At 37.2% G+C, this 27296-nt stretch overlaps 1 protein-coding gene across 6 annotated transcripts in view; it reads right to left on the bottom strand.

Moving 5' to 3' along the window:
- ATXN7L1 (ataxin 7 like 1) overlaps positions 1 to 27296 on the bottom strand; it is a 114711-nt gene that overhangs the window by 19018 nt on the left and 68397 nt on the right. For 4 of the 6 annotated variants that reach the window (XM_027679347.1, XM_027679346.1, XM_027679348.1 and 1 more), the window contains 3 exons: positions 13386 to 13608; positions 5444 to 5727; positions 540 to 622 (listed from right to left, as the gene is read on the bottom strand). In XM_027679347.1, the coding sequence (XP_027535148.1) occupies positions 540 to 622; positions 5444 to 5727; positions 13386 to 13608 (590 nt within the window). Of the gene's footprint in view, positions 1 to 539; positions 623 to 5443; positions 5728 to 13385; positions 13609 to 19913; positions 20164 to 20341; positions 20604 to 27296 lie in introns of those variants that run through there. The other 2 variants (XM_027679350.1, XM_027679349.1) reach the window with 2 other exon arrangements.

Genomic DNA, 27296 nt, shown 5'->3' with positions numbered 1-27296 from the left:
GCTTCCAATGAAAAACTGATTTCATTGGCTTGAAAAACGTGAATACATTTTAAAGCGAATTTAACTGATCATCTCTACTGACAGCAGCACATACACATACAAATGTTCATTATAACTGTCTTACATTGCTGCTACTTTTTGACATGAGAGCAACTACTATCACAAGGACAACCTCGAAGTAATTCATTATACAAAAATATGTTAATTTTTTTAAACTAAAAACTGACTATACTTCAACACTGTTGCACACATGAACCAAAAAAGGAGCATTTAAAATAACACCTGGGCTTCTACACGAAATATTAATGCTTTCTGCATAATAAAATGACAAGAAAAAAAATATTTTTAGAAATATCAGTGGAATAATGCAGATGCTCTGATTCAAAGAAACAGAATTACTCAAAAGAATTACCTGAAGACAGCGTCTGAATACCATACCCATTGTCTGTAAGACAGGAGCAGGTATGACCTCTCAAACTACTGTGGTAGGATTTAAACTATAACAAAGCATCTGATATTTTATCTTCTAAGAAAAATACCTTGCAGGTGAGCGATCTTGTGCAAGGTTTCTTTGTTTCAGGATCCAGTACTCCACAGTGTTTATTTGGGTCAAATTCTCTTTCTGTTTGATGAGGGAATGAAAAAGAAGAAAAAACCAGATTATTACAAAAGTTTTAACCAGAGTAGCTTATCATTTTTGCCTGATAGAACTTACTTCATGCCCAACCTGAACCACTGATCCCTAGCCAGCATCCCTTATAAATAGTGCTGTGTGCCTCACTCATACAGTTGCGCAGTTTTTGTCCTTGTTTTAAACTATATAGAGCAGCGTTTCAGCCACAGATTTCATGGCAATAAGTCTGTTTACAGTGCTGTACTCAACGGAATGGCCCAAGCATAGGACCAAGCCAATGCCTTGCAACTTCAATTCCCTCTCTAACACTGCTTCTGAGGCCGTGAAATACAGTAAATCCTCCTCATGAGCTGGGCTAACAATACATACACAACACATACAATATCACAAGTGCTTTGAACAATATTTCTTTCACATACTTAGAAATTCTAGAAAACAACTCATGGTCTCTCCGAAGTAAATGCAAGATTACTGGTGGCATTTAAAAAACAAAATTTATCTAAATCTGTCCCCTAAATCTGTATAAAAATAACATGTATGTTAGTTTATATTACCCTAAGTGGAGGGAGGCATGGAGTTTAAAGTTTGCAGAGATTGTGAAAACAAGGCATTTACATGAGTTCTACTCATGATTAACATTAAAAATGCATTAATATTTAATATGCTGTATTTGCATATTTCATTTTCATTAATATTTTAGTATTTATATGCCACAGATAGCATCACCTCCTTTAGGTTACATTAATATAGTTTTAGGGTTTCCACTAAGAGTTGTAACAAAACTATGGACATACACTTTTTAGTTTATACCACCAAAACCCCCTATCACTACCTTCACACACCTTGACAAAGTGTGGTCTAATATGCAGACTGGTTGATAGGGGAATATAAACTATTGCCAAATCCTATTTTAACTATACAGTGGTGTTACATTCACATATAATAAACATCCTGTGCTCAAATACAACATTTAATCAGAGATCTAAAAATTCTTTATAAACAAACAAATGAGAGCTAAGAGAAAGACAGTGATTCACAGCTGTGTTACAATGTTATGACAGCATCACAGCAAGTAGAACAGCTGGAAGAAGAAAAGTGAGGCCAAGTAACCTGTGTTAGAAAGCAACTGTCCTCCAGATACACAAATACTAGCAGTTTTATGTATTCTGCTACATGGACTTAAAATACTTATGCAAACATTAAATGGTTATTTTATCGACCTATCAGCAGAGACATACCAAAAAGTGAGTTTAGAAAAAACAGCTGTCACAGTTTTTTGGCGAAATCTACAAAGGGACTGAAATAAATATGTCACAAGTAGTTGTAGATTCTGTGGCATTTACAGCACAACAGAAACAGAAAAGTAGCTGTGTATGACTCAATATAGTAAACATTTATTTTTTACTTAATGAATGAAAACACATGTTCATGAACTAAAGGAGTTAATTACTCCTGGGGTTTGAGTGTAAGATGTTCCTATTGCGGATTCCTGAATCACCCATCTAAAAACCTTCAATGCAAATTAAAAAAACAAACTAACAAGACGATATGGACTAATAAATATGCCTTCAAATGAAAAATCCTGAGGGCAATCATAAGGCTATGGAAAGTGTTCTGAAAGTCACCAAGCAAGGACTGTTTTCGATCAACAGGAAAACATATTTCAGAAATCAAAAGCTCTCCAGATTGCTACTTGTCATTAATGTCCCAACCAAGTAAGACTTGCAGGACTGATTATAGCAAAGCCAGTGATTAGGAAAACATAAACAGATAAAATCAAGATAAGGAATTACAGTCAGAAAGAGTGGAAGCCTCCACCTTTGACTGAACAACAAAATAACATGGTTTCTCCGAGAAACAGAAAATACTGAACAGGGAACCACTTCTCCTAACTGAAGCACGTGTGGCTGTTCCAGAGAAATCATGAACATCTAATTGCCAGCTACAGACATGCCTGGTTTGGGCAACACACTAAATGAAGCTTATCACCTTCTTATCAATAACAAAATGCAGCTTCTGACTACTTCTGTATTTGGAAATGTGTAGTGTGACAACCCCCAGACTCCTGCGCACAGGCACAGCTTGAGAAAGCTGTTTCTTTGGAATGGATTCCACTTCTTCGTGTTGACTGGATAATGTAAAGAGCATTTGTTATAACCTTCAGCGAAAGAAGAGGATGGGCCAAAACTGAACTGTCATGAACTCCTGTGTGGTGTAAGCTGGGCATCATCATTCTTTGACTTCACCCAAAGAGAGCAAGAACTAAGGAAGATTTAGGAAAAAAAAATTATTTTTTTTTTGCAGTTTGCTACTAGGAAACACTGATCCACTTATGCTGGGCAGCCACAGACTGTCTTTTGTGGTTCTGCAAGCTGTTTCCTCTCTCTCACCAAGGACAGTGCTCCTGAAAAGAGGGCAGGTTCATTCATCACCCAAACAACCACCAGCTCTCAGCAAAATAGAAAACAAACTTCAATCACAGTTGGGGAAATGGTGTTAGAGAGAGTAGAGGCTGCTAAAAAGGGAAGGAAACAGATGTAAACTGGCCAAACTTATTAAGGAGCTTCAAAAATTAACATCTGTACGGCTCCAGAGCAGCGGACTGAGAGAAATCTAAATCCCCTAACCACCGTTTCATTCTTTTTAACATGAAATGAATGAAATTATGCAATATCTAAAATAATCATCTCATTGACCTTCCAAGATCTTTTTCTCAGTCTTTGTGTAATTCTGTATAATAATGGAGAGGAATCCATCATAGTGACACACAATCTACAGGCAATTCATCTCCAGGGCTCTCAGGACTTCCACTATTTGCATCATCACTAAATTATTGCGTTGCTGCATCAATACTCAAGGCAGCAGAAGTAAGACTGAACAGATTGTAAATTTGATAATGACAGAGAAGCTGTAAAAAAATCTCAATTCTGTGGATTTGTTAACCATACAAAAGTAAACACATGCCTATCGGGGTGCTCGATCAGTCCTGTGCAGAAATTTCCACCAGGGAGACGTTCCCTAGCCTGGAAGATATTGCGAGTGAGACCTCAGACACAGAACAGCTCAGGAGTCACCTCCACAGAAAAAAACAGCAAGCTCAAGGAAGGCTCTACAGAACTGATCCTCCTTTATGAACACATTTCAGCAAGCACTTATACGAAAAAGTACAAGTATCACCTACAGCCCTGCAGTGCTACGTGGTGACATGAGGAAAACCACTCTCAGTTTTAACTGCCCAAGGAGGAATTCAGAATTGATAAGCTAAATTAAGCATCTAAACCATTAAAGGAAATAATAGGTTAAAAGGAAGCAGTATTTTAAATTAATTGTAAAATAGAGAGAGTTTTTATTAGAATAATAAAATTGGATCTTAGAAAGTGAAATGTAAGTGTTAAAGTCAAATCTTAAGCTACTTTCTTGTAATATTTTTTCATTTTGTGCAACACTATAAATGAACAACGGTTTTATCTTCTTATACACCACCTTTAACTAGTTAAGAAAGCAATCAGTGTGCTGAACTCTTTCAGGCAATGGCATTGTTCCATGCCCCACACAGCCCTAGCAAACACCTCATACTGGACTGGAATCCAGCCAGGGTAGCAGCACCATAGGCCAACTGCCAAATTTGAGAAAATAATAAAAAAATCCCCTGATATTCAGGCAAAAAATAGGGCACACTCATTAACTGGAAATGAAACCATCTATCTTGTACAACTTATACTTGGTTCATAACTAGTGCACATTTAGAAATCATGTGAACTAACTTTGTGCCAAAGTGACGATCCAGTGCGGATCATGCTGCCATTAGCAAAATTAGCCTTTCAGTACACACAAGAAGTTCCTGCCCGAGTCACAAAGTACTGCCAGCTGATGAATAGACCCTGCACAGCTTCTGGAGCCGTAAACTTGAGTCAGTTACTTTTGCTTTAAAAAATCCATAAAATAAAATCCCTCAAAACACTGTTTCCTTTTATTCGGAGCAAAATCTGTTTTCAGCTTTATGTGGCAAATTCTCTACTTGCTGCCCTACAGCTGGCATGGGTCACCTCCAGGGAACTCCACAGAAAATAATTCCTCCTCCCCATGGATGGCAACCTTTCTAATGGAGCCTCTGCCCTCCCACAACGTGGCGTTCTGTGCTTTGGTGGCAGGTTCGGATGGGGACCACATATCCTCAAAGCTACTCTGCCTAAGACCTTCCAAGGCATTTCCTATTTAATGCTGCTTCCTCAACTCCACTGTCCTGCCTTCCTGAGAAAGATCGAGAGGCCCACGCTAGAAACATCTCCACTCATGTGTGAATTGCAGAGGGGTAGGGGTGGAGGTGAATTATGACTTTTAAGACTTCCCCAGCATTTCTGAATCTTGTTAGAATTTTCTAGTATCTAAAACCAAGAAAAAAGATTCTTTAAAAAGAATAATGACTTGGAGGGTAATTCAAACTCTTAAACCAATTCAACTTGATAATGACTGAAGTCACCCAACCAAGGCACATTTTCTTTTGTTCTAAACAAACCCAAATCCCATAACGGTTTGAAGAAGTCTTCTGCTTTCCTGTTTTAATGAATTTACTTCCTTAAAGATTTATATTTGGCCTGTTGACCAGTAATTTCAAGCTAAACAGAATGTGTACTTTGCAAATACTTTACACATGCTAAGACTGTGAAAGCTTTTTTTTTAATATATGCAAACTGGCATCTTACAGTAAAAAAAAATCAAAGCAGCATTTTATTAGCTATAGTATGAGCTATAGAAATATTAACAAAGAAAGACAGACCACGTCAACAGATGAACTACAACATCACTCACCTGAAAGTCTTTTGTAAGGCTTGTTACTACTTTTAGTGCCGTTTTGGTGTTTCTTGTCTATTGATGGAGCTACAATTCCTTTGCCGTTCAGAATCTTTTCTGGTGATGGTGGCACTGACTTGGATGTCAAACCAGATTTAACCAGAGTTGGAGCAGGTATGGTGGATGAAGAGGCTGAGGAGGAGGTGATGGTGGTAGTGGTTGCAGAATTCATTTTAACATTGGCACCATCTGCCTTCACTAGGTTAGGAATTTTCTCTAGACTGACTACTGGAACAGGAACGCTGAAAAACCAAAGAAAAATCTTCAAGTGGTATTGTCTGTACCGAAGATTTACAGTTACTTAATCCCCTTCCACAGATATAAAAAGTTTGATGCAAGTGACACAGTATCTTAAGACCAGACTAAAATGAAATACTTGGTACCATTACTGACTATTTTTGTTCAAACACTTACAAAACCAGGCATCTGTAAAGCCTGGCAATGTAGAGAATTAGGAAATTAGGAATTTTTGTAAAAATTCAATTCCTTACTATTCATAAGCAAAATCAGTATGTGGTATTAAGCAAAACATATAGTTACAAATATAGTCTCTTAAGCAAAACATACCTTACAAATATAGTCTCATGCCTTTAACACAAGCGCATACCAGATATGTGTATGCTGTACTAAACTCACCACGATAACAAAGCAGTTTGCTAATAATATTAATATTTTTAAATAAACACAAAAATAATTCATTTGCTCAGATGTGTCTGAATGACATACAAGTTCTGGAATCAAGGAGAAAAGAGATTTTAAGCATAGAAATCTTAACAGTGGTCTCTTTAAAAGTATTACAATCCTTGATGACTTGAGCATTACTACAATGTACTTCTAATAAAATCTAAGGAACTTAAAAATAAAAATTCCCAATATTAGCTTAGTTGGCCCTTTTCAGAATAAAGTTTGCAATAACTAACTCACTCTTACTTAACTACCACCACAGAATATTTGACAGTAACAAATGTTACCTTCTCAATTTGGCAGCAAAAACGACTGAGACAAGTGATTTCCAATTCCAACAGTATTCTAACATTTCTAGGTTCTATTTGCATAAGGAAATATCCAACAATGATAGCTGCTTTTTACCTACTCAAAAACTCGAGAATTGGATGTCTTGTGACTACCAACTAATATATAAATTATATACCCCTCCTTACTGAAACAAGCACAAATAAAAAATATTACACAACTGTATGGTTAGGGGCTTATCCCCATTCACAACTGACACATAATTTCAGTCTTTTCTGTCTGAAAAATGGCACCTTCACTGCACCTTCCTACAGATGGAATGGTTAATAGGTGCAGAGTTTTTACAATCAGAAAGAGATGACTTTGAGATGGCATTCTCCATTGGAAACATCGAAGCAAGACTGAAAATAACTCAAGTCTTGATCTTCCTGGGCTCCTACAAACCTCTCTTTCTCTGTAACTGCTGAAGACAACAAACAGAAAACGTGGCGTGTGTGGCTGGAGCCGACTCTTGCACACGCGCCAATCTTTCTTCTATGCATCTTTTAACATAGGAAAATGTACGAACTTTGATATAAACAATAAGTATACACAACTACTAAGAAGATTTAGGCACCAAGACATATCCTGGAACTGGAATTAAATTATATGAAACTTCCATATCCTGTGGTACCGTAAAGGGAGCAGTCAGTCAGAATACAGATCCAACTGCAGTGAGATGTAGGTCATTGGCGAGTAACCGAGCAAAAAAATATACCTTACTCACAAAATCAGAACTGCATTAAGTATTTCAGTGAATCCAAACATGTAGCTATGAAAGGGAGGATTTGATCCTCTACTTTTTTAAACTGCTCTGAATTTATTATTTATAAGGCAGGCAAAAATTACAACATTTCAGCGTAGGAATTATTTTTTCCCTTTAAATAGATGGCAATTACATTTTCTGAAAATAGGAGAATGTTACTCTACATCAAGTAGTTTTACTATATAGAAACTATGTAAAAACATATGAACAAATCTTCATGCTCAGTTTGTAAGATCTACCTTAATTCAAAATACTGAAGTGAAAAGGTCAAATGTATTATCTGGACCAGTAGTAAAATATGGTTAATAAAAATGAAAAGGGTTTCTCTGTTTTGCAGTGTTCAGAATCTCAGATCCCAAGGCACATATGGATGGATCACTGTGATACTGAAAAATGCCCAGAGGAGGGAACAATTTTGCTTCGTTTTATTACAGATCAACAAGTCAACCTTCATTATGCATTTCATTGCAGTGTAAAAGGAAAAAAAAATACTCCAGTATTTGAGAACACATGAATTCTACAACAGTCCTGGCACTCTACAGTAAATTATTTGAGATTATTTGAGTGAGGAACTCTAGTTTAATCTTAGCATAACGCATAAAGATGAACTGATAACCAGGTGCCAAATTGGAAGCTGCACAGGATCAGTGACCATAGTAAAATATTAAGGTCTAAAAAAGTAAATAGATCACAAATGCTTATATTTATATTTGATGGTTACAGTTCTTTCTCCAAATAGAGTTTTTTGAGTAAAAATCAGGCATTTATTTTAAAGGTTTGTTATAAAAATAAAAATCAGTTTTTTAAATTTTATTTACTATATTTTAAAAAAAAGTTTTGAATTTAGATTTTTTTAAAGACAACCATCGAAAGGGACAATTAGAAAATCAACATGCAACAAACATAAAAATCAAGGAAAAAAATCTGTACTCAGTAAAGACAAATTTACTTTTTCTTGACAAAAAAAACTCTGATAAGATTAGCAGTATCTACCTAAAGGGCAATAAAATAGTTACTAGAAATGCAAACATGTCAGAAACATTCATTTTTTTCTTCTAAAAGAAGGAAATATGATAACTCTCTTTAATCAGATAAAAATGCTTTTTCATTCCCTCAGTAAGTGTAAAGTGCCAGCTGAGAAATAATGATTTTTTTTTTCTTTTTACATAAGGAAATCTGCATAATGTGGCCATGAGTTCCAAAAGAGATGTAGAGATATTGGGTCTCAGCATATTAATTTCTAATTGAATCTTGGAATATTTGGCAACTTAGAGAAGCTAGCTGATTGCTGCTCTTGCATCCACGCTGAAAACCCAAACCAAAGTGTCTTGGAAGAAATAAAGGAAAAGCTAATAAACTGATAAACAATTAGTTCATGGAGTTTTGCTGAAAATCAGATCTTGACCAAAAATCTGGTTTCACTTTTTGATGAAGTTACCTGTTAAGCTGACAAAAATAACTGTGATAATGCTCCAATTTTTGAAAGGATTATAAAACACAAATAAGAACACTTTAAAAGCAGATGGTAAACAATATGAAATTCAAAACTAGTTTTTCAGAGATTTATGATTCATTAAGGGTGCTTGCTAGGGGGACTTTTTAGCCATCACTACCAAGCCTAAAATGACTGAAAACTTTGGTGGATTTGAGAAATAAATATAAGATTACTGGTGATAACATTTGCTGATGGAATCAGGATCGAGGGAAACTAAATAATGAAGAGACAAAGACAGTTATAAAAAGCAGAATGGAGTGCTTGGTAAAGTTCACGAACTCAAAAAGATATTTTAATACAAGTGAATGCAAAGTTACACATGAAATAAGCTGCTCGGTCTGCAATGAAATACAGGGAAACAATATACTGGAAAGTAGTGACAAAAATATTTAGCGGTCACACTGAATAAGCAATATGAGCTTTTATTGTATTGTTGTGCTTATATCAAAAAAGGGATATGGCAAATAAGATTAGGCAGCAAAACCAGTTTTCACATGTCCCTGGTTATACTGATATTGGATTATGGCCTCCAGTGTTGCTGACCAGTGGTACAGTACCAATGTTGATGAATTAGAAGGGAATCAGCAAAAGACTACAAAGATGTCTGAGAGCTACATGAAGTGCATGAACATGACAGGCTTTAGAAGTTAATTCTCTTTTTCAGATAAGATAACATTTCCTTCTGTTTTCTCATGTTTTGTCAGGCAGTTGGACTAGATGATAGTTATAGGTCCCTTCCAGCAAGCAAGAAAAAGAATTGCAGTATGTCACAACACTTCTCATACCTAGAGCTCCTTATTACCTCTGTTTTCCTTTCTTTAGGGTTTTAAAAATTATTACTCCTTGCTGTTAAGTAACTTTGCTGGGTTTATGTTTTGGTCATTTGTAACTATATTAATTCTAAAATCTCACCCACTCATTCAACTCTTTTCAAATTTGCAAGAAAAGAAATTCACATTTAATAACATAAAACATTGCTCTATTTTACATTGCTGGGATTGCCTCTACAATGCATAAAGTATTTGTGATTTAATGTTGGACTATATGGTCCAAGTTAATTCTGCTGAGTATTGTTTCCATGCTGCAATATCCTTAAATCGTGACTATTTTCACTTTCTCAGCCTCAGTATGAACAATGGTATTTCCTAATGCAAAAAGATAAAAACTAAGAGATGAGAAAATACTTTGAAAAGTGACACTATAAATTTTAAATGGTTATCCACAGGTATACCTTTGTGATCCTACTTCTCTTTACAGAAAGAGTGTCAGTTTTCTCTGTGTTGATAAAAACCACATAATTTCCATCTCATTTTCTTTATTTTCAGAACTTCTGGCAGGCAATGGCTGAGCTTTTGGAGGAAGGCCAAGGAGACCTGCTTCAGCTGGCATCTCAGGGGTAGCTTACTTGAACACTTTACCCTAATTTTATACTGCCTTAGATCATGGATGGGTAGAAGTGAACACTCGGTAGCACCACAGCACCTAAATCCTCCATGGTAGTGCCCAGAAGCTGTGCTGGGGCACAGCAAGCAAAGCAGCATCCTTTGGGCAGGTCTGCAGTGAGGGAGAGAGCTCCTGGCTGCAGGAATGCCTTGTATAAAGGGTAAGCATCTGGACTATGCTTATTAATTATGATCACTTGTTCATTGTTATTGTTATTGCTACCAATCATCTTACTCCTTCCTTATTCTCTCTATTTTCTACCCTACTGCTGTACCTCTTACCACCTCGACTGCAAGCTGCAGAAAATGATGGTTTGCATTTATCTCGTGCACAGTGCAGTGGTGCTCCAGCTCTGCTCCAGTCTCTAAGCACTGCTGTATTATTAGCAACCATGTTAGAGACATACAGGCGAAAAAAATCAGAGCCGACAGATATTTCTGGATGATGTATTCACAATAACACTTTATATTCCAACTAGAGGAAGGGAAGTATTAAAACACCGGCTAAAAAATGAAATGGTTCCAGATCTCTTTCATCTGATCATTCTGATCATGCTTTTTAAAGCATTAGCCATGGAGCAACCTGGACCTCTGCAGCACACCTTAGAACAAAACAGAATGTGAAGAAGAGAAAGAGCTACTTGGTCAAGATGATGCTTCAACCAAAACTATAATGAATTAAACAATGGAAGAGCTGGGTCTATATGAAGGCAGGCATGGCAAAAGATAGATCTACTGGGCCATGCTCTTGCAGAGGCCATTCCCAAAATACTAATTGTAATAGCTAAAATTTAAAGGAGATGCTGTACAAAAGAATCAGGCAAGCCCAACAAAGGTTATTCCAGGTCTGGAAAGCAATCATTAAGGTGATACAATTCCTGAATTAAGCTAATTTGACAACTCTGGAAGAACTTATGTCAAATAAATCTTTGGCATGAGACTACAATGTAACAGACAAAAGCATGGAACAACTGGAAGCTTCGAAGGATCAGAAACCACAACACACTTGGATAAATGATGAATCCTACTTGCATTTTTTAGACAAATGTTTTTGTGTCAATTGAGTGTTTCCTTCTAAAAGATAAGATAAGAAATTCTACGGCTTGTACAAGATAGAATCTTAAAAATAATAAATTTTATGAATTATTTTATGAATTACTTTTTTCTCCTGATAAGAATCAGACCTGCTGAATATTTTCTAGAATTCTAAATAAATATTATAATCCTCTAATGGAATAGGAACAAACACTTTCTTCTGTAACAGCTGTCAGCTCTCTATAACCTGTGACGATTATCAGACAGATTCTATTCTTTAACAAGTCATATAATCTAAGGCACTTAATACTAAATTTGACAATTTCATTGATCTTCACTTCAGAGTGTTTGTGATTTGTTATGTGGTAATTACAATATCTTTAACTACTATAAGCCTCATTTTTCCCCACTGGTAAACAAAACTGCAGTATGATGTCCCAGCAGAGCTGCAAGAACTGGGTAATTCTCAGGTACAACTACTGTCATATTCATTGCCAAACAATTAACAGAGCAGTACAACAGTTATAAATGGCTAAATCTATGCTGTTAATCATCAGTAAATATTTGGGATGTTCCCAATAAAGGGAAAAGGGATTGGTGGAAATGTTCAGTTATTTTGTTCCCTTCCAGCTTTTACTGACTGCCAGAATGCCATCTGTTGCCAGAACGGAAGATATTGTTTATAGATTCAGTTAGTCTGCTGAAATGTGGATATGTAAGTTGCTGTCTGTAACAGTAGGATGAGAAACAGGTTTATAGTCAATAGTGTTAATACTCTGAAGTCCATTCTAATTTTCTTTTAATTAGACTTTAAAAACAAAATCCTCTCTTGTATAAAATTCCCCTCCAACATTCAGAGGAAAAAGTCACTATTTAGTCAATAATGTTTGGTTCTAAGTAGTTAATGAGGAACTTACACACAGATGAGATAGAGGCTATTCTAGTTAACGTGTGTGTGTGATCTAAATATTCCGGTTTTCTATTTTCAAAATTATATACCACAACTGCCCATAACGCTCATCATATGTAAAGAGGAGGTGGGTTCAGATTTATACAAAGAACAGATTTTGATCAAGTTTGTTCCAGTGCAAGGTAAATTCTACAGCCAGGCAGAAGCTGAAATCATACCAACTCGTGCATGTTTCAGAAAGCATAAGCTATTCCCTTCATAAAATTTGAGTTTATGCTTTGTCTCATGAGTGAATGGTTTGCATTAAATGATTTACTGCTTTTAGGCAGTTGTGTCCAGAAATGCTACTTAAAATCATAGCCTTCTTATGCTAGATATTACATATAAAAGGGAAGGATCTTTACAAAATAAGTAGATAAACCTTAAGAAAAAGGAAGTCTCACTATCTCACATTTACAGACAGAGAACTGAAGCTGAAGAAACTAAGGCATGACAGAACCAGGAACTGAACTCAGATCTCAAGTCACCAACGTAGTGACCTAATCACAAAGCATCCTTCCTGTAGATAACTAAAGACAAAACAGTTTTTTATGGGATAAAATAGTGACCCAGTTCTGCTCTCATTTACATTTTTGCAACTCTGCTGCTACCATCACAGTCACGGGAGGATGGGCATGGCAGTCTCAAAGCCTGTATGTGTATATATATCACAGTACATGATGTAAGATGCCCCCAAAATAGTGATTTTTGCAGCCAGAACTTTCTTCTGCCATCTTATAAGGCATCAAACATTATCAAAATACAGAATGAACTCCAACAGCAGCTGCTGTTGAAGATAAATGACTATAACCAGTAAGTTTTCATGAACATCAGTTAAGGCAATATTAAGAACTCTGCAAAAATTATCCTACTGTTTAAAAGCATCAGTTTTAAGGGCTGATACTGTAATGGAAGATGGACCTTAAAGATAGCAAACTGGGTCAATATCTCACTTGCTATATCCATCTTAGAAAAGTAGACATTTGATGGAACATTAGAAAAGTAATCCAGTCCTTTTTCCCCTTCCTATATATAATTTTTTTCTTCATTTAAAAATATCCCAGTTTCCTCCTTTAGAAATGTAGAGGCTTAAACTGTAAACTTAGGTACGATGAGAATATGGATTTTTTTGATGACTGTGATATATACATAGAGATACACCGAACACCAACATCTTTGGTAACCATTATTTTGGTACTTACCATGGTTTATCCCGTGACACTTTTGAAGGAAAGACTGTGTGCTGTTTGCTACTGGAGGTAAGTAGATTGTCTTTGGGCGTTTTGAATGGCTTTGAGTTGCTGCTGACAGGGTTATGGCCGCTGATACAGGATTTCGGTTTCATCTGTACTAGGGATGTCCTGGAATTACAGGCTGGAGAAGCTGGAGAAGGGGAAGGTTTACACATTGAACCGTGTCTTCGTTCTGTAATGGAAAAGGAAAGAATTTTACAACATTTCATAGGCTAAAAGAAAAAATGGAAGTTGGGAAAGAGGAAATTGTTCCTCTCTATGCTAGTTAAAATGATTTTATCACTCCAAAGAACACCAATTCATTACTATCCTGAATGCAATCAAGCCAAATGATAATTAAACAAAATCAACTCTGTGAACTGCTCTGAAAAAAAGGTAAAAAAGATAGTAAAACAAAGGATAATAATCTACCAGAAAATTTCACCAAGAAATCCCAGATAATTTCTTAAGCAATAAGCAACCACTATCATCTGCGTGAGGTGAACTTGGTGTCCCAACTCTTTCATGTCAAGAAGAAAGAGGAGAATGTGTAACAGCAGTTCAGATGACTTGGTAAAATGATATGTGACAGACATGAGATTGCTCCTATAATGGTTTATGAAGAATTCATGTGACCTGGTTATTGGGCACTTTGCTTTATGACTACCTTGTTTCAAATTTAATGGGAAACTATAAGAAAAATACCAGGAAGATTGAAAAGCAGCAAAAGGTCTACTGCTCCTGGCCCTTCCAAAGGTTTGGAAGGGCCTTGGTTTGTACCTTGGAGGTTATCTCCAAGCACCATTCAAGACAAAAACTTATTTTTTTTCCATACAGAGAAAATGGTAAGTGCAAAAAACCAGGAAGTATATAGCTCAGTTACAAACACGGCATCTGGAGGTCAGCACTGGTTGCCCTCACACCAGAGACCTCTTGAGCACTGCAAAAAGCAAGGCCTGGCTGATCCCACAGAACAAGCCTCAGGACAGACAGGCTTCAGTGAAATTGTTTGTGTTTGGTTGCTATTAGTATCTTTTAAATCTAAATGTCCTATCCCTGATATTGTTAGGTAAAAAGATTGTTTTATGGAGGTATTTGGCCATTCTTTACAAATTATTCTTTACAGATCATGTATTCTTCCTGGCTAGTGCTTGGCCAGCTGGTTGGATCAATATGCTGCAAACAGTGGGCTCGTGCTGTGAAGTTAAGCACAATTACAAAATACTACAAAAGACAGGAGTTGATTTTTGCTGAGAGGTGCTGTAAATCCTTAACAGTCCTGTCCCCCCACTTGTGGGAACCCTGTTTCCCCAGGCCCTGACCCTGCAGTGAGCTGGCTCCAGTGCTCCCCAGCCAGAGGCAGCAGCGGGCGGCAGGGACAGGCTGTGGGAAGAGGAATTTTCCAGTCAGCAGCGCAGTGCTCAGCAGCAGCTGACTTCAGCATGCAGGTGCCCTAACACCAAGAGCCTCCATGGCAGGGATTAGCCAGGTACCCCCCTACTGACACAGTAATCAAATGTACCAAGTGGAATGTAATCATAGACCAAGAACTTCAGACAAGCTGCAGTTTCTCCTTCAACATGCAGCAATTTTTCCTTGTCTAAAGCCTTCAGCACTTAACTTGTAGAATCCAAGTGGGTGCTACTCTTTGAGCTTGAACAGCATTGCCCAGTCAGCCAAGAGCAGGTAAGGGAAGCAACAGTGATCTGCTGCTGCAAGGGAAGGTTTTGTATTTGCATCATCAACCCTGTGCCTGCTAGTTTGATATTTCAAGGATAACTAAGAAAAATTTTCCCACAGAGAATCAAAACATGACAATTTGCCTGGCATCCTCACAAGTAAAAACTTGCCAGTAGCAGAAGGATTCATCCATGATTAATTTGCAATAGGCAAATACCTCAAGAATAAAGAGAAATGCTTAAAAAAAAAAGAATATTCCAAACTGTTTCTCTTAGATCTCCAATGCCTAAATAAAGGCATTTCCTATTTAAGATCAAGCACTTCCATATCTTCACATTCACAGCTTTAATTACCAATGATGAAATTCCCTCCAGATTCTCCTGCAACTGAAGAACAAAACAGTCTCAATTTTTTTCAAATACAAAAGTATCACTCCTCACTCCCAGAAATGCTGACTGTCCTTTGCCAGTTTTCACCACACACCTCAGTGTGCCTTTAAAATTGCTTTGCAGGATGCAGTGAATTTACATTCCTTTCACCTCACATTTGTGGCAACAACCGTGTAAGCTACGCATCTGAGTCTAAAATGCAGAGTTCCATTCATGGAGCATTAATTTTTTTAATAATAGTTAGTATTTCAAGATTTACCAACCTTCTCAGTAACTGTTTAATCAATTTTAATTAGCCTAATCAAAACTTGCAACTTTGCCATTAATTACTTCAGGATTGATGAAAAGGAACTGCTACATAACCAACAAAACTGAGCAGTATAAAAAGAAAAACTTCAGAAAAAACATTATTTCCATACAGAAATTATATAAATTCAAGATTAATTACTTAAATTTTTACCACAGCTACTGGTTTTCTCAAGCTTGACTGCTTTCTAGTAAACTGTGTCCTCGATTTCACCCTTATGGATATGTTTGGAAATGAAATATATTACTCTGTTATTAAAATTAATTTCCTGGAAAGACGAACATTCAAGATACTGATTCCCCAACTTTATATTTTAAAGTCATCTAAGTATCAAATGCTATAGCAAGTTATTTTCTAACAATCTCTTTGTACTGGATTTTTAGTCAAACTAAATGTTTGGTGCTTTTCCCCAGACAACTTTCTCAATTTATTGATTCCCAAGAGCAAACCAGAACAAAACCATGGATTTTTTTATTCTAACATAGAAAATGGTGGAAGAGGTACTGTTGTGATATGACAATATAATAAAGGCATCCTACTATTTTAAATAGATGCTTACTTAAAAGATAAGGAAGGAAAAGATTACATGATTGCTTATTTTAGCCGAGTCTGTCAGATTGGTGGTCATTCTTGTGATCAGAACCAAGAGCTCTACTTGGCATTTCCTTTTACCTGCTCAAACTCCCCTCTTCCCCCAGAACGTGGCTACAGAAAGTCTTCCACTATTTAGACAGACTCTATTAGAGATTCCTCAGCATTATCCAGCTTCTCTTAAAATTTCCTAAAAGCGAAATGGAAACTGTGACCACTGTAAAATCATATAGGAGAAAGAACATAATTAGCCAGTGCCTCACAACCATCGGTGTTCTCAGACACTGCTCGGACAGATAAAATCTGCACAGTTACTCACGAAAGACTATCACTTTAGTGTCAGCAGGAGAAGATGGCAGCAATACCTTGCAGATATGCCACAGCAGAAAGCTGCAAGAGTAACTCCCTACAAAAGGGCCAAAAAATCCCTGTTTGAGCTGGGCAAGCATTGGCCACACGAGGCTGGACTTGCCAAAGGTGTCAATTCTCAAACAAATCTCGATGATGGGGGCATAAATTGTAACAAATATTGATATATTCCTTCTCATGGACTATTGGGTTGCCTCTCGCTTCTTCCCTCCTTACTTTGTATGTGGTAGTGAATCAGCCTTAGACACTGCTGATATGTTTCAGAGAAGTAATGGTAACATATGATAGAACAAGAAAGCCATCAGCTGTCAAAATCAACTGCTTAAAAGAGGGTGATGGTGGCTCCTCTATGAAACTGACTTCCCTGGTCACATCTGTTCTTTAAAATTTTGTACTAAATTGTCTGTTCCTATTTTACAGATATACAAGGAATTACACGCAATATACAAATCTGCTCTTATACATACTATTTATTAAATTAGTATGTGAATAAAAGACATTTACGCACCAAATAGTTGTTATAAAATTAAATATTCACATACTAACATATTCATGAGACAATCAGCTACCTGTGTTACAATTTCTATGCTCGTTTGCAGTTCATATATAGACAGATTAGATCTAGCAGGGTCCATGAACTTGTACTCAGACAGCTGTAGATGTGGCTGTCCCTGTTCACATTCAGCAGTGGCACTGTCAGTGGACATAAGTGAACATAAAGTAGAATGAAAGTTTTTGCTCCTAAAAATAAAAAATCCTGCAAGGCAACTAGTTATCAACACTCGTAAGACACTAATGTAAATTCTCTATGCACTTTTCAGTTTCTGCAGAAGCCTACAATGCCATCTACAAATGTGTATTCAAGTTTGAAAGAGAACTTTTCTGATTCATTTAAATACTTCCAAATGGATCTTTACATTCCACATAAACAACAACACATATTCTGTTTTGTTTCTAAATACCAGTTGCTGTCAAATCCAAGAGCACAGGAGCACAATCAAAGTTACAATCCTCTTTACCACATTAATCCTTCTGCAACCTCTCAGCTGTCTCCGTGCAGCCACTGCAGCAAGTGACAAGCAACATGTGACTTCTGCTGTCAAACAGTTAACATATTAATGACATTAATCTTGGAGGAAAGTTCAACACTCTCTCACTGAATTAACTGCACTTTCTAAAGAATCAATTTCAGATCAATATCTGTTATTTTGTCTATTTAGAGGCAAGAGTCTAAAAGCTGGGTGCTATATATCGTTCTAATGCGCATTGCAAACTCTGCATCAGTAGCATTGCAAACAATCTTAAACTATTCCAGGAGATTCTCCATGTCCTATGGAAACATGGATATAGTCCAACTTTCTCAGCCAAATCTGAATTGTTTGTAGATGTGAAGTCCTTATGTTGTTAGAGACCTAACAGTCCTTAAATCTCCGGAGCTTCTCTCCTATGCCCTTGTACTCCATTTCTAATCCTCCTTCCCGCATCCTGCACAATGCAACCCCCCACCTTTCCCCAAACCTCTGCTGCAGCTGCCAAAGTCCTCTAGCCTGCCTTTAAATCTGTAATTCCACTGGATTCTCTCTGACAGGTCACCAGGGAATACTGGCAGCTGTTTTGCAGGAAACACCACATCTCCTTCTAATCATAAGCAAAAAAAGCAAAGCAATAGAGGGGCAACATGAGCTCCAGAGACACAAACACAGTGTGTGGGAAAATGAGGCAAAACCACATTCTGAGTAGAAACTCTCTTTGAATTTTTGGCTTGACTCTTTCACACAAGATCAAGCACTCACTTAGCTCACAGCAAACCTTACAGACAACAACACTACAGCAAATATGTTGCCACAAATATATGCCAAACATAGCACTTTTCTACCCAAACAGATCTTTATGTGATCCTGAAAATGCAGATATCTCTAATTTGGACTACAAACAAAAAACATTCTTTAGTACATCCCACAAACAAAAACATTCTTTAGTACATCCCACCTACATCCATTCTTACCCAATGTGCGCTACTCAAAATCGATCAAATCAAGTGAACAGTTTTTGCTTGCAGTTAAGTTCTTCTCCATCAATACAACACAGAAGATCATGAAGGAAAAAAAGTCATGATACAATTTGAGCATAGAGAAAGATATGCCTTTGGTTTTTCAGTGGTTTTTTTCTTTTCGGCTAGTTGAAACAAAGCAAAAAATTCCCTCTTAACGTTGTCAGAACACAGACACTAGAACTTTGTCAGCACCAGTCATTTTGAAACATTACTCTTGTTTAGCACAATCTGACTTCCTGCGTGCAAGAGGCCTAAAGCAAAAATCAATTTTAGGTTGGCCCATAAATAACTCAGAGACCCAGTGTTATGGATTATAACTTGGTATTTCATTTGGTAAAAACAAGCAAAATATAATTGCTAGAACTCAGAAAGGTAAGAGAAAGTTATTTGTAAAGTTATTAGTAAACATTTACAGAACAATAAAACTCCTTTTAAGCTTGTATTCATCATAATGCTTGAGTTCACAGCCCTTTTACTTAAAATAGCATAAAGGAACTGATCCAACTGCCCTTAACACAATACAAATACTGTTTGTTAGTCCCCATTTATAATATTTAAGCAGAGGGTAATGAAATTTAGTATCTCATTCACAATGTAATTCTGTAGCAGTAACATATCACAGTCTTGTTGATAAAGATGTTACTTATGGTAACTCATACATGACCTATGCAAAATCTATTTACAGTATATCCTGAAGTGTTTTGTTGCACAGCCCTTCACTGTGCAAAGTTGAGCAATGTATACTTACAATTTCAGTAAACAGTAAATGAAACCTACCACCTTGTACTGATCCCAGTTCAGAGTTTGCAAATGTACTTGGCACTAATCCTAATAAAACTAAAACAGAAAAAACCCCACACATGCCCGAAAAGCAATAGCCAGCAACCAGAAAACTGAACAACTAGACTCTTGCAGAAATGTGTCATCCTGCAGTAACTGGCAGCTGGTTCATAACAAGAATTCATAAACACCTTGTAAGCACTTTCATTTTGCAGCCACAGCCTGAAAAAAACTAGCAAAACCCAGTATGTGAGGTTAAACAAAAATAAAATTGGATTTGATGTTAGCAAACTACAGCATAATGTTGCAAGATCGAAGGATAACTTTACCAGCTTTTTTGACAAAATACTATTCCAAGTCCAGCTGAAAAAGTTTGGAAATAATATCCGCAAACTGTTCCACCCTTCTTGCGCTGCGCACTGGAAAGGAAACAGCACAGTCGGTTTCATTTTGATACTTCTTGTAAACTGACAAAGGAAATAAACTGCCAGCTCCAACCCCCAGACTGATCCGCTGCATAAAACGCTGCTCAACAATCGCAAGCTTCATTCCAGGTCAAATGACATAATTGGGAAATTATCAAGTGCTAAAATAACCACCGTTCTGCTGGTGTTTATTTACAACAAACACAAGCTTTGCTTTCTGACAGAAACCCACTAAAACGATTCTCCATTTCACAAAGTCTACAAGTGAGTAGGATCAGCAAAATTATGCAAAACATCCTGCTAGAAGAAGAAATGTAAACTGAGCCACTTACAGAGAGGAGCAGGCTGCCAACTTAATCTGATTCTACGACGACTGTAAACATGTACTTTTGGAACGTGAAACGATTCACATTGCCACAGATGCCGTCAGAGAAACACAGCAACGTGATTAGGTATTCTGCACACGGGAAAAAATCAGGCAGATGACCTGCCGCAGCAAATACCAGATCAGCGCTCGCACACACCAACTGTTTTGACTACAGGCACTTGTTAAGCACCAAGTTTCGGTCCTACCAGTTGGACACCAGAACTGAACCCGTGCCAAGAACAACATGAGCTGAAAACGGCTGCGGGGTTTTTTTTTTTTTCTTTTTTTTTTTATGATTGTTGATACAACCCAAGTAACTGCAGAAATGAACCAAAGTGCAAAATTAAAAGCAGCAAAAACACAAGTGTATATTTAGAGGAAGACACTGCATTTTTACTTCCTTGATTCAGGAAAGAAGGAGGGTGTTTGTGTATAACACAGTTAGATGAACCTGCTGTTTTCCTGGAAAAAATTTTGTTTATGGGATAACTTGGCATTTGTTGAGGTAATCATAAGAGACAGGAGAAATAATCTCCAGAGTATCACTAAATTACACTTAAGTGGCCAAATATCTTAAAAATGGCCAAATTCCATAAAAAGCCACACACTCAGCACTTCCCGGAACACTTCCATTCCTCTTCAGTAAAAAGTATGAAAAGAAAAAAAAAGAAGGGTCAAATAGAACTCCAGCACACAAAAAAAATGCTTCAAATAGTGCAATTAATTATCCTAAGTGTAAAATGAAGCTTCTGGGTACTTGTCTGCTTCTTTTACAAGGATTTTGAGATCTGAATATGAAGCTCCAAGGTATCATTGAAGCATCAGAGTGACAGGTAAACAATGGAAGTGTGAATACTCTGCCCTGGTGACAATGTCAGTCTTCACATCAGTCTTCACCTTCACGTGCACTGGAAGTCCTAGATTTAACTGTAGTGTCAAGGCCTATTTCTGCAGCTATAAAAGGGGTATTAATGATTTAGGGTATTAACTTGATCAAAAAAAGAGCTGAAGATTTAAGTAGGAATTCATCGCTTCTGTAATGACACAATTCCACACGTGTAATCAGCATTTGCCACCTGACGCATTGCTACTGCAGAAAAAATTACAATTTTCAACTCTAAGTCATACATATTTCTCAGCTCAGCAAGGCCAAAAATCCCCAGGCAAAAAAGAAATTACAGAGTATGCAAATCCTGGCTACACATTTTTTGAGTGACAGTCTACCAATGAAAAGCAAGGAAAGTTTATGTGCAGAAATTTCCCGTTCTGCTGGATAAGATGCTCTGGTAGTCCAACATGAAACTAGTGAGACATCCTGACGTCTGACAGTTTGAGCTAAATACCATCTCACACCTCATGTCCAGTGCTTACACCACAAGGACAGCCCTCACCATCCTTGTGCACCAGTATCTGATTACCTGATGACATGTAGTAACAACATTCCCACCATTTTTTGTGCTCAGACGACAGAAATGTATTATTAGCCCTAAACTTAGGACAGATACATCAGGCGAAATGCTAATATATTTCTAGCAATCAAGCCAGGGTACTTTCAAAGCTAAGCACTACTGACATATCAGAATTTTGTGGGTGGTTTTATATGTGAAGAGAAATCTTTTATTTGGCTATTTACTGGATGAAAGAAAAAAGTATCTTTACATTTAAGACTGAAATATAACAAGGGGAACAGTTTACTAAATGTACAAATTTACGAACAACTCACCTGCTCATTCCTTCCAACACCTGACTTAAATAATTTCACTCCAGATTGTTGCAAATAGAGGAAAATTTAGTATTGCCATCCTCTCATGCTTCATGCCATGTAACAGACCTGTTTCCTCAGGCAGATCTTTCACATTCAAGATCATCTGATGATACATATTTTTATTTATTTACTTATCAGGTAAAACATTTCACCGCATCTCTATTTTCATCTTCATCATATTTACAAAACAATAACAAAAAAAGTAATTTATGTACATTATTGTTTTAAGAAGTAATTGGATGTTTCCCCTCATCTATTCTAAACCAGAAAAGTGATACTTCTTTAATGCTTTAATTAATCCAAACAGATATAATGGCATTTCTTTTTACAGATAAGAAAAGATAAGCCAATGAAGAGTGAGATGTGACTACTGAGGTGGTTTGGCAAAAAGCAATGCTGCACTATGACTCTGAAAAAACAGGGTATCTTTTTTAGGAGACTTATGTTCTTGATCTGGTTTTGTGCAAAACAGAACATCAGATTTTATTCAATATCAAGATGACATGTCAGTAGCTCATTTTATCATTCCTTAGAAAAAACTTACATAGAAACAGTAACTTCACTGAAATTAGCCCAGAATAATAGCTTTGCAGGACTTGCATATAATCCATTGTTTAAACCTTCTGGCCTTTTCTGTTACTTGGGATCCAAAACCAGCATCTGGTGAATCAGTGTAATTCTTAACAAGCTGTTTTCTAAGCACAGAAACAGTGGAAATTTTTTTCTAAAAATACATGGGTTTGAACCCTAAATTGCTTCCTGTTACCCTGAGCTTCTTTGCCTCCTCGCACCCTCACCGCTTCATCCCGTATCCACAGTCCTTTGCCCCTCTCTCCAAAGGGACAGGATAAGCTCTGTTTGGTCTGCAGGTACATGTGTGCCAACCGTCAGTACAAGCTTCGAGAGTGCTACTGCCACATGAAATACTGTTCTCTGGGGCACTTTAAGGTGTCTCTTTGCAGTTGCAGATTTTCACAAGACTGATGAAACCTTGCATTTTTGAACCAAATTAGCAAAGAGTTAAAAAGTCTTAGACAAAATAGGTATAATCACATAAGGTTTATTGCTATTATTGTTTTTATTATTTATATCATTATTATAATAATTATAATCTTTTAGGATATCCTAAGTTAAAGTTAACTTTAGGAAATCCTAAAGTTAAAATCTATATATGATTTTTTTTACTTGCTTTTCTGTGTTTGCCACTCCTCAGGGGTATTCCCAGGCATCAAATTAATTCCCTTGGAATATTGAGACATCTTTTAAAAATCCAGGTAACCAAACAGATCTGCCCAACTAAGGACACTGTTTTGTTTTAAAAAATGAATGAGCTTACATTTAAGTTTCAATTTGCTTTATCAAAACCTGCTACAAAAGCAGCATAACTGTCATTCAGAGTACTTCCTCATTCCAGATGTTTTAGATAAATCAGCTCCCTCATCTTTCAGGCACACTAGCTTGCCAGAGGTAAGAAAATCTATTATTTAGAGTGCTGCATGAATATCCACAAATGATAACTCCCTAATACAGAGCCTCCAAAGCGAATGTGCAAAATAATTCCTGAAGAGGTCACTTATTTATGTTTTTCTCACTACTTACAATAGCTCTTACAAACAAGAAACCAAACTCCTAACCTTCTACAGAACAAAATTCAACAGACAACACTGAAAAACATACCAATACAGAAGTGGGTTTGCAAGGCATTTTTAATCTGTTCCTCTCCCTTAAAAGTCTCTTTAGTTGTGTATTACATCCAACTTTAGAACTAAAAAGTTGGTTTCTACTTTAACTTGCATAATTTATGACTTCTAAGTGTGCAAACTAAAGAAACTCAGACCTAACTGCACATGAATGAAACAGATGCAAACCAACCTCTGAGAGTCCACGTGACAACTACTTCATATTCTGTCTCTGCATGCACCTCTTGACCATTCATCACTGCAACAAATTTCATGTACTAGAAATCAATTCTTTTGAATAAACTATCTATCCATTCCTAATGTTAACAGCTTTCCCATCTCTGCCCTGAGTGTTTTATGTCTACAATTTTAAATGTCTGTTATACCTATATATATAAAAGATTTTTTTTCAGATAGGCTTTTACTCAACTTTTTCAAGCTACTATATAACCAATAACAAATTGAGACTTCCAAAATTTGTTGAAGCGTGGTCAGTTGTTTCAGATGCTGTGTGAAGACAGGTGTTTTCCAAGGCCACGCAGCCATTAGAGTGCAGATCTGAATTTAAAGCATTCCAGCTTTATTCACCCACCGATGTTGCCTCTGTTACAGATTAATGTGGCAGGAATGACACAATGGAAAAGACAGGTGATTTCCAGCAAAACTACCGACAAAGGTGCATGAACTGTACAAAGCGGCTCAGCTGTAACAGCATAGTTGTGCAATTCAGCCTTCCCTCCTACCACTTCCAATGCCTTGAACAACCTGTCATCCAGTGCAGGTGGTTCAGTTCCAACTTTCTGTGCATCTTCCCAGAAGCACACACATACCGTATTTTAGAAAAACTCTCAGGTAAAAAGAAATGTGTAGATGCTCACCAGCTGAAGACACAGGATATTTTTTCTATGAGGCTTTCTAATTACTTTCTATAATTACTTATATAGGCTTATTGGGGAAAAAATATTTGTTCATTAAAACAAGGCATAGCTCAACTCAGAATAATTCTTGCGAGTTTTAACAAACAAAGCAAGATCATGAATATCAGACTTGCTTGCAAGCAAGTCCATATGAAAGAATCAGTTTTACTGGAAGACTTTTAACTATGATATGTGCAACAGGATGTCTCTGAGAAGAAGCGTGCAACAAATGTCTTTCCAAGGTAGCAAATGTTTGACGTGTATCAGTCATTTTTGGTTTAAACCAAATCAGCCAATTGGAGCATAGGTAGAACATCAGGATGATTATTTCCTACCAGGACTTAGCTGGTTTTTTATAGTGCTAGAACCTGTTTTCATCCATGCTTGGTGTAACATTTCACTTCAGGTGGGAAGAATGACTCGTACATCTGTTTGTCAAGAGATGAGAGTAGCCTCTGGTCAGCCAAGAAATGATTACAGAGGGAGTAAGCTTGGAAGCTAACAGGAAGAAGAGAAAACAATTTTAAGACAAGGATTTCAAATTGGGTTATTTATAGAGTCAACACTCAATTATCCATGGTCAGATTATCTGTACCAGAGATGCAAAAACAAATCAGCTCCAGCTGGGCTCATTAGCCTAGGTGCAGCCTGGTGCAAATGTTCCTATACTTCTACGGACAGTATGGGTTCAGAAATTATGCAACATCTTTTTTTCAGTGTAAGACTGAAGTCCTTTTTTCAATCGAAAGTGAGCCACTTTGTTTCCGTATGGCATTTCCAAAGGCAAGAGTATTGGGGAAAATGGCAAAGACTTCAGGCGAGGCCACCACCTGGCAGTGTTACCCCTGTGCTCTGGGTCCCAAGAAATTTTATTAACTCAGGCACAGTGTCAAACTCAAGCTGGCTGCACATCAGGGCTGCAGCCTCGCTGGGATGCTGGGAGCTGGGTGCAGATAAGCACAAGATGCTTGTGACAATGCAGGAGCCAGGCACCAGCCAGCAGGGCAAACAGCAATCACCTCAAAAAGAGCTGGGATGGCGCCCATGTAGAGGGACCGAGCTGTGAAATCACTCGAGGGTACAATTTAAAGTTCAGTCATTTAAACCAGATATTCTAAATAAGGCAAAACTAAAAACACAAGTGCTTTCCTAACTGTAAGAAAAACACAGCCACAGTAATATCAACCCAGCTTGAAGCTGTTTTCCTGGCCACAATGCCAAAAGTGTAATTGACAGAGAAACACAAAGGTAGATGGGGAAGGAAATGGAAAAAATCCAACATTATGTTTCCTACCTACCAATTGTTTCCTCTGAATCAGACTGTGCTCCTGCTCTAGGACTGGAACCTTTCTCCATCTGCTAGGAGATAGCAAACTCCAGAAGATACTTCATACTCTTTAGACTCTTCTGGAAGTTGTCCCTTTTCATCAAATTGATGCTGCTATAGTTGAAAGAAATCCTACTGTTTAGAGACAACAAGAGATACTTCTAAACTAGAGGAGTTCGAGATGCAGTTTGTTTTTTTCAGCAATGGAAGCCACTTGACCAAAGAGCGAGGGAAAGGACAACAAGCAGGATACTGACATGAAAAATCTCAGCTATAATCAACTGACTCCAGCTTGATTACAGAGGAGGAACTAAACTCTGTATTTGGCAAATGGATCACAAAGCAAGTATTTTCTAAAGCTTTTTGCTGAGTCTGCCAATTGGTAGCTAGAAAGTACAGCAGATTTAACCAGCAATGGCTAACAAGTGAACCAAAACTAACCATGCCTGAGCTATCACCCCTGGGATTTGCCTACTGTATCTAAATACTGAGAGAAAAAGGTTTATTTACACTGAACAGCTCAAGTTGGTTTCAAATGACAGTTAGAAACAGAGGGTCACCAAGCGCAGGATGAGATAGAGGAAGAGGGTTACCTATCCCACCAGAACATCATTGTAATACTTGGGGAAATCTGCATGTCGTAAATCTACAACCTTATTACCCCTCCTCTCCTGCTGCCTAGACCCAAATGTCTTCACTTTCCAGGTTGCTTAAGGTCTGAAAAAAAAGTAATTCAAGAAAAAAAATAGTTGAAAAGCAAAATTCACTATGATAGATATTACTTATCAGAGAACTCTGACACTTTTAGTTTTTCTTATTTCTCCTTACATTTCAGATGCCTAAATGCCTACTGCCTAAAAGGTGACAGCAGTGGAAGTTACAGGAAGTCTGCTGTCTGTTATTGCTGTTTTACCTAAGGACATGAAGTTTATTCTTAGTATTAGAGACTAACATATTTTGGAAGGTATAACTTTGAACAGACAAAACCAGAGAACAGATCTAGTGCTGCACAGTATTTGCAAGTCTTGTGTAGGGTATTTATCTTGGAATACATAGTAATGAGGACAGCAGCACAAGCGCAAGAAGGTAAAGGACTCAATTACTGTAAACAACTGGGAGCAAAAGACTGTTAAACATTCAACAATTCACATCAACAGAAGGTTTAAAAGTCTTTACCTCTTGTTTACTGTAACAAGATTAGGTCAACACTCCCCTCCTCCAACTCAGCCCTA

The sequence above is a fragment of the Neopelma chrysocephalum genome, unplaced genomic scaffold (assembly GCF_003984885.1).
Source record: "Neopelma chrysocephalum unplaced genomic scaffold, ASM398488v2 Primary Assembly neopelma1_45, whole genome shotgun sequence".
In the NCBI taxonomy this organism is placed as follows: domain Eukaryota; kingdom Metazoa; phylum Chordata; class Aves; order Passeriformes; family Pipridae; genus Neopelma; species Neopelma chrysocephalum.
Note: the sequence above shows the minus strand (reverse complement) of the source record. Positions and strands in the feature narration are given on the sequence as shown.